The sequence below is a fragment of the Erithacus rubecula genome (assembly GCF_903797595.1).
Source record: "Erithacus rubecula genome assembly, chromosome: 16".
In the NCBI taxonomy this organism is placed as follows: domain Eukaryota; kingdom Metazoa; phylum Chordata; class Aves; order Passeriformes; family Muscicapidae; genus Erithacus; species Erithacus rubecula.
Window position 1 is genome coordinate 2,182,910 of NC_136668.1, and position 8,392 is coordinate 2,191,301.

The 8,392-nt window shown below is 56.2% G+C and overlaps 1 protein-coding gene across 1 annotated transcript; it reads right to left on the minus strand.

Moving 5' to 3' along the window:
* Positions 1–467: 467 nt before the first annotated feature.
* Positions 468–7,859, minus strand: LOC306808806 (protocadherin beta-15-like; the record flags this gene model as incomplete). Its single annotated transcript, XM_079319793.1, is given in 3 exon segments — positions 468–2,368; positions 7,276–7,699; positions 7,701–7,859. Coding segments are annotated over 3 exon segments (2,439 nt in total). The 5' UTR covers positions 7,815–7,859.
* Between the last annotated feature and the right edge of the window lie 533 nt (positions 7,860–8,392).

Sequence of the window (8,392 nt, forward strand, 5' to 3'; positions counted from 1 at the left end):
TTCTAGTTGGGCACACCCTGGGCTAGTTAAAAGAAAGAGCATTCAACTGTCGTTGAATTAACTTGCTTTTCTGATCTGGAAAAAATGGATTTGTGTCTTTTCAGCAAGTGTGAGATGTGTCCACTCAATTTCCCCATTGAGCTACAAAAAGGTAGAGGAATTCAAAGGTCCTGTCTGGCAGCAAGGGGCACAAGAGGAAAAGTGTGAGACCATTACTAAAGCAAATCAGAAATGGCTGTGACAGAGATAAAATAGAAAATTGCCTGAGGGAGAGAATCTGAATGAGTGTTTTTCCTCATTTTCGGTTTTGCTGTGGAAGACAAATTTTACTCTGACTGGGAATTGACAGGAAATTTACCATGCAAAGTGGATGCAGAGATATTTTTCTGGAGGAATCATTGTCACATGTAGTATATTGGATCCCCTTCGTCATGAGCCATGAAGCCTCTGGCTGTGCACAACCGGAGCTAGTTAAAAGAAAGAGCGTTGAACTGTCGTGCAGAGAGTGTCCCAGTATTGTCTGGTGCCGTATCCTCTGTGCTGACAGGGACACAGGGGAAATCCTGTTCCTGTTCCTGGGGCCCCTGGCCCGTGGCACAGTGCTGTGCTGGCAGGCTGGGCAGGATGGGCTTGAGGAACTGGAACTCGCTGTTGCCCGAGCCCGTGGTGAGGCTGATCTCGTAGCAATAGGCGCGGGGCAGGGTCCCTGCAGCGGCTGCATCGGCCAGGCCGCTCTGCGGGTTGTGGGCACCAGAGAGCACATGGGCAGCCTTCAGCTGCTTGCTCTTGCACACCTTGCGAGCCACAAAGAGCGCGGAGGAGATGAGGAAGAGGAGCGAGACAAAGACCAAGGAAACGATTAAATAGGTGGTCAGGGAGTCGCCCTGCTCGTCTGTGGGCGGGCTGCTGTGCGGGAGGCGCACGTCCGAGAAGTCCTTGAGCAGGAGCGCGCTCAGAGCCGCCGTGGCTGACAGTGGGGGCTTGCCGTTGTCTCTGACCAGGACAAGCAGCTTGTGCTTCACGCTGTCCCTCTCTGTGACCGGCCTCTTGAGACGCACCTCGCCGCTCTGCACACCCACGCTGAACAGGCCGGGCTCGGTGGCCCTGAGCAGGTGGTACGAGAGCCAGGAGTTCTGCCCGGAGTCGGCATCGACGGCCACCACTTTGGTGACGAGGTAGCCCGGCTCAGCCGACACGGGCACCAGCTCGCTGGACGCTGGGCTGCTGTCCTGGGCTGGGTAGAGCACGAGCGGTGCGTTGTCATTCTCGTCCAGCACCACCAGGCGCACGGTGACGTTGGCTCGCAGGGGAGGAGAGCCCGCGTCAGAGGCGCTGACCGTCACCTCGCTCTGCCGCAAGCGCTCGTAGTCCAGGGGCCGCAGCACAAACACGTGTCCTTTCTCAGAGTTCACCGAGATGCAGGAGCACGAGGGCCGCTCTGCCGCCGGCACCGGCGCCAGCGAATAGGTCACCTTGGCGTTGAGCCCCACGTCAGCATCTGCAGCACTTACGACTCCCACAAACACCGTGGGCGCGTTGTTCTCCCGCACGTACATGGTGTAGGAGGTCTGGTTGAAGACGGGCGCGTTGTCGTTGACGTCCGAGATGTCCACGGTGAAGGTGTGCGTGCTTGTGAGAGGAGGCGAGCCCGCATCTGCTGCTGTGACCCTGAGCACGTAGCGAGCCGTGTGCTCGCGGTCCAGCGCGCTCACTGTCACCAGCTCATAGTAATTCTTATAGGCTGGCCGCAGCGAGAAGAAGAGCTGATCGTCCAGGGCACACGAGATCTTCCCGTTGGCACCAGAATCGCGGTCCCTCACCGTGAACAGGGCGACCACGGTGCCGGGCACTGTGTTCTCGGGGAGGGGACTGCTGAAGGAGCTGACCGCCAGCTCTGGGGCATTGTCATTCACATCCACCACCTCCACCAGCACTTTGCAGATTGCTGAGAGGCCCCCACCATCTGTAGCCCTCACACTGAGCTCGTGATTTCCTGCTTCCTCAAAGTCCAGAGGTTTTGTGATTTTAATTTGACCAGTTCTGGAATCAATCTCAAATTCTGCGTCACTCTGTTCCACTGCTTCACTGAGTTCATAATAAATGTCCCCATATACTCCTGCATCCAGATCGGTTGCCAGAACAGTTAGAACCACCGAGCCCTCAGGCATGTTCTCCAGGACCTTCCCTATATACTCCTCCTTTGTGAAAATGGGAGCATTGTCATTTACATCTAGAACGAGAACATCTATTTCGGTGGTGCCACTCCTGGGAGGAGAACCCCCATCTTCAGCAATAACACTGAATCTCATCTCTGCCTGCTCCTCTCTGTCTAGCGACTTTTCCAAGACCAGTTCAAGATACTTTTTGCCTGTAATCCGAGTCCCATAGAAAACACTAAAGTATTCATTCCGCGGAAAGGTGCTATATACTCGTACTGTGTTTTCTCCAATATCGAGATCCCGAGCCAACTCTAGGGGGAAACGAGAGCCTGTCTCGCTCGTCTCTGGAATCTTGAAAACTACTCGATCCTTAGGGAAAACAGGTGAATGGTCATTTATGTCCTCTAGAATTACCTCGACCCGAAAGAACTGCAGGGGGTCAGAGAGTAGCAGCTCGAAGGGGAGCATGCAGGTGCCCGAGTGGGCGCACAGCTCCTCCCGGTCGAGCCTCCCCGCCACGAGGAGGCGGCCGGAGCCGCGGTCTAAGCGCAAATGCTGCCGGCCGTCCTCCGAGAGCAGGCGGGCGCGGCGAGCCGAGAGCTGCGGCGGCGTCAGCCCCGCGTCCTCCGCCAGCTTGCCCACCAGGGAGCCGCTTTCCGCCTCCTCGGCTACGGAGTAGCGGATGGGCTCGGCGCGAGCGAGCGGCAGCGCCAGGAAAGCAGAGAGACAAAGCACTTGCCTTGCGATCGCCATGGCGCGGCGGCGGCGGCGGCGGCCGGGCTCGGTGTGGGGGTTGTCGCGGGCGATTGGCGGCAGAAAGCGGCGAAGTGGGGACGGGCGCCTTCCCTGGCTGGGTGAGATTCCTCCGGCGGTCCGCAACGGAGCCGGGGTGTTCCGGCAGCGGGTGACACGGGGCAGCACTGGCCTGTGAAGCCTCTGCCAGAAATGCCCGGCTCAGCCGGTCCGGGATGAGATATCACAGACAGGGCTGGGCTCTGCGAGTCCTCTCTGTGCTCTGCTGTGACAGACTGGTCTGTGCTCTGCTGGGCTGGGCTCTGCTGGGCTGGGCTCAGCCGCCTCCGCTGCCGCAGCCGCTCGGCGCCGCCTTGGCCGATGGCTCCACCCAGCGGTGCGCGCTGGGACTGCACCCGCCGCCGCCCGCAGCCCGCGCTGCCGCTCGGCCCGGCCCGCGATTCCAAACCTTCCGACACACCCGGCCGCAAGAACCGAACCAGGCCTTTCCCAGCCCAGCCTAAAGCCGAGGCTGAGAACCGAGGGACCAAGGCACATGGCCCGTCACGATACACCGCACAGTGACTGAGAGATGGTGACAACCCGGGAATGCCAATGTACACTCTACCTGCTGAGCCTGCAGACCCAGAATTGCATCTGTCGAGGGACACCGTGAGAAGTTACCTCGCAAAATTTGGATAAGTAGAGACAGGGATTTTCCAGAAAGAATGTCTCTGCTAAGTATTCGATCTCCACACAAGGAGTCCAGGTATTTTGTTTATTTCAGTTCTACATATTTGTTATATTCTATACCCAGAGTCATAGCAATTTACAAGGTGAAATTGTAAAACTTCAGCACAACATAGTGTAAGGGAGGGTTTCCGAATACTTCAGGCATCACAGACATCATTCACACAATCAGTTATTACAGATGTGGTGGCTGTCTTTGTCTAGAGGAAAGAGGTGAGGTAAGACTCATTACAGTTCAGAAAGTAGAAGGAAAAAGAGTAAAATGGGCATGCATATGCTCTAAGAAAAATTGAGATAATCGTGTAGGGACAGCTTTCTAGTCAAAACAAAAAGCCACCGAATTCTGAAACAAGAATTAGGAAACAAAACTCCAGGTCTTGTTTTCAAGTTGATCTTGATTCTAACTCCAGAAAATTATCTCTCATGGATCTGAGGCATTTTCATGCACACAAATGAATAAGTTTGCCTGACTCCTTACAGTTATAGCCTTCCAGAACTCATTTGCTGCTGCTGTATTTCTGAGAAAGTCCAAGGGGTAGAAAACACCAGACCCACACACGGGCCAAAGGAAGATTTTGTTTTGCATTACCTTTTTTTCTCTCCCTGCAAGAACATGAAACCCCTGTACTCAATGGGTCTAAATAGTCTTTGACTGTGCAGAGCTAGAATTGCCAGCACTGCAGTGACTGGATGGGACAAATTCTCAATTTCACTGGGCAGAACTAGTGAGGCATCTGCAGATGCACAAGGGATGTACAAACAGATATACTGAGAAAAAGGATTCAACACAGAGCTCACCTATCTCAGACAGAGACTTCCAGATGTCCAGAAAAAAATGTCCTGTGGTAACAGATTGTCATGACACACTATTCAGAACAAACTTGCTTTTCTGAGCTGGGAAAAACGGCTTTGTGTCTTCTCAGCAAGTGTGAGATCTGTCTACCCAAGTTTCCCATTGAAGTAGAAAAAAGATCGAGAAGTCGAAGTCCAGGGTGTGACAGCAAGAGACACACGAGGAACTCTCAGAATGCATTAATAAAGCCTGTTAAAAAATGGCAGTGCTGGAGGTGGAAAAGACTACAGATGGAAAGAGAGGACCAGACTATCTTTTTTTATTAGTGTTTAAGAGGGAAAGCAATTTAAAGCTTGACTTAGAATTTGTAAGAAATTTACTATACCAATTGCAGAGAGAGGTTTTCTACGAAGGAAATGTTGCCATATGATACAGGCTGGATCCCCTCCTTCCATGAACCATGAAGCTTCTAGTTGGGCACACCCTGGGCTAGTTAAAAGAAAGAGCATTCAACTGTCGTTGAATTAACTTGCTTTTCTGATCTGGAAAAAATGGATTTGTGTCTTTTCAGCAAGTGTGAGATGTGTCCACTCAATTTCCCCATTGAGCTACAAAAAGGTAGAGGAATTCAAAGGTCCTGTCTGGCAGCAAGGGGCACAAGAGGAAAAGTGTGAGACCATTACTAAAGCAAATCAGAAATGGCTGTGACAGAGATAAAATAGAAAATTGCCTGAGGGAGAGAATCTGAATGAGTGTTTTTCCTCATTTTCGGTTTTGCTGTGGAAGACAAATTTTACTCTGACTGGGAATTGACAGGAAATTTACCATGCAAAGTGGATGCAGAGATATTTTTCTGGAGGAATCATTGTCACATGTAGTATATAGGATCCCCTTCGTCATGATCCATGAAGCCTCTGGCTGTGCACAACCGGAGCTAGTTAAAAGAAAGAGCGTTGAACTGTCGTGAAGAGAGAGTCCCAGCATTGTCGGGTGCCATATCCTCTGTGCTGACAGGGACACAGGGGAAATCCTGTTCCTGTTCCGGGGGCCCCTGGCCCGTGGCACAATGCTGTGCTGGCAGGCTGGGCAGGATGGGCTTGAGGAACTGGAACTCGCTGTTGCCCGAGCCCGTGGTGAGGCTGATCTCGTAGCAATAGGCGCGGGGCAGGGTCCCTGCAGCGGCTGCATCGGCCAGGCCGCTCTGCGGGTTGTGGGCACCAGAGAGCACATGGGCAGCCTTCAGCTGCTTGCTCTTGCACACCTTGCGAGCCACAAAGAGCGCGGAGGAGATGAGGAAGAGGAGCGAGACAAAGACCAAGGAAACGATTAAATAGGTGGTCAGGGAGTCGCCCTGCTCGTCTGTGGGCGGGCTGCTGTGCGGGAGGCGCACGTCCGAGAAGTCCTTGAGCAGGAGCGCGCTCAGAGCCGCCGTGGCTGACAGTGGGGGCTTGCCGTTGTCTCTGACCAGGACAAGCAGCTTGTGCTTCACGCTGTCCCTCTCTGTGACCGGCCTCTTGAGACGCACCTCGCCGCTCTGCACACCCACGCTGAACAGGCCGGGCTCGGTGGCCCTGAGCAGGTGGTACGAGAGCCAGGAGTTCTGCCCGGAGTCGGCATCGACGGCCACCACTTTGGTGACGAGGTAGCCCGGCTCAGCCGACACGGGCACCAGCTCGCTGGACGCTGGGCTGCTGTCCTGGGCTGGGTAGAGCACGAGCGGTGCGTTGTCATTCTCGTCCAGCACCACCAGGCGCACGGTGACGTTGGCTCGCAGGGGAGGAGAGCCCGCGTCAGAGGCGCTGACCGTCACCTCGCTCTGCCGCAAGCGCTCGTAGTCCAGGGGCCGCAGCACAAACACGTGTCCGTTCTCAGAGTTCACCGAGATGCAGGAGCACGAGGGCCGCTCTGCCGCAGGCACCGGCGCCAGCGAATAGGTCACCTTGGCGTTGAGCCCCACGTCAGCATCTGCAGCACTCACGGCTCCCACAAACACCGTGGGCGCGTTGTTCTCCCGCACGTACATGGTGTAGGAGGTCTGGTTGAAGACGGGCGCGTTGTCGTTGACGTCCGAGATGTCCACGGTGAAGGTGTGCGTGCTTGTGAGAGGAGGCGAGCCCGCATCTGCTGCTGTGACCCTGAGCACGTAGCGAGCCGTGTGCTCGCGGTCCAGCGCGCTCACTGTCACCAGCTCATAGTAATTCTTACAGGCTGGCCGCAGCGAGAAGAAGGGCTGATCGTCCAGGGCACACGAGATCTTCCCGTTGGCACCAGAATCGCGGTCCCTCACCGTGAACAGGGCGACCACGGTGCCGGGCACTGTGTTCTCGGGGAGGGGACTGCTGAAGGAGCTGACCGCCAGCTCCGGGGCATTGTCATTCACATCCACCACCTCCACCAGCACTTTGCAGATTGCTGAGAGCCCCCCACCGTCTGTGGTCATCACAATGAGCTCGTGACTGTCTGCTTCCTCAAAGTCCAGGGGCTTTGTGATTTTAATTTGACCAGTTATGGGTTCAATCACAAATGCTGTGTCTCTCTGCCCTACAGCCTGGCTGAGTTCATAGGAGATGTTCCCATTAACTCCTGCATCCTTATCAGTTGCCAGAACAGACAGAACCACAGTGCCTTCTGGCATGTTTTCCAGAACCTTCCCAATGTAACGCTCTTGCATGAATATCGGAGCATTGTCATTTACATCTAGAATGATAATCGAAATCTCGACGGTGCCACTTCTTGGAGGAGAGCCCCCATCTTCAGCAATAACACTGAAACTCATCTCTGCCTTCTCCTCCCTATCTAGCGCCTTTTCCAAAACAACGTCAAGATACTTATCCCCATTACTCCGAGTTCCATAAGAGACACTAAAGTATTCATTCTGGGGAGAGATGCTGTATGCCTGAACTGCGTTGCTGCCAATATCGGGATCTCGAGCCACCTCTAGAGGGAACCGCGAGCCCGGGTCACTCGTCTCTGGAATCTTAAATGTTATTTGTTCCTTGGTGAAAACAGGCGAATGGTCGTTTATGTCCTCCAGATCCACCTCGATCCGAAAGAACTGCAGGGGGTCGGAGAGCAGCAGCTCGAAGGGGAGCATGCAGGTGCCCGAGTGGGCGCACAGCTCCTCCCGGTCGAGCCTCCCCGCCACGAGGAGGCGGCCGGAGCCGCGGTCTAAGCGCAAATGCTGCCGGCCGTCCTCCGAGAGCAGGCGGGCGCGGCGAGCCGAGAGCTGCGGCGGCGTCAGCCCCGCGTCCTCCGCCAGCTTTGCCCACCAGGGAGCCGCTTTCCGCCTCCTCGGCTACGGAGTAGCGGATGGGCTCGGCGCGAGCGAGCGGCAGCGCCAGGAAAGCAGAGAGACAAAGCACTTGCCTTGCGATCGCCATGGCGCGGCGGCGGCGGCGGCGGCCGGGCTCGGTGTGGGGGATGTCGCGGGCGATTAGTGGTAAAAAGCGGCGAAGTGGGAGACGGACGCCTTCCCTGGCTGGGTGAGATTCCGCCGTTGGTCCGCAACGGAGCCGGGGTGTTCCGGCAGCGGGTGACACGGGGCAGCGCTGGCTGCCACCTCTGCCCGGCTCGGCCGGTCCGGGCTGGGCTGTGACAGACTGGGCTGGGCACTGCGGGTCCTCTCTGTGCTCTCCTGGGCTGGTCTGTCCTGTGCTGTGCTACTGTGCTCTGCTGGGCTGGTCTATGCTCTGCTGGGCTTGGGCTGGGCTGTGCTCTGCTGTGCTGGGCTGTGCTCTGCTGGGCTGGGCTGGGCTCTGCTGGGCTGGGCTCTGCTGGGCTGGGCTGGGCTGGGCTGGGCTGTGCTCTGCTGTGCTGGGCTGTGCTCTGCTGGGCTGGGCTGGGCTCTGCTGGGCTGGGCTCTGCTGGGCTAGGCTGTGCTCTGCTGGGCTGGGCTGGGCTCTGCTGGGCTGGGCTCTGCTGGGTTCCGCTGCCGCAGCCGCTCGGCGCCTCCTTGGCC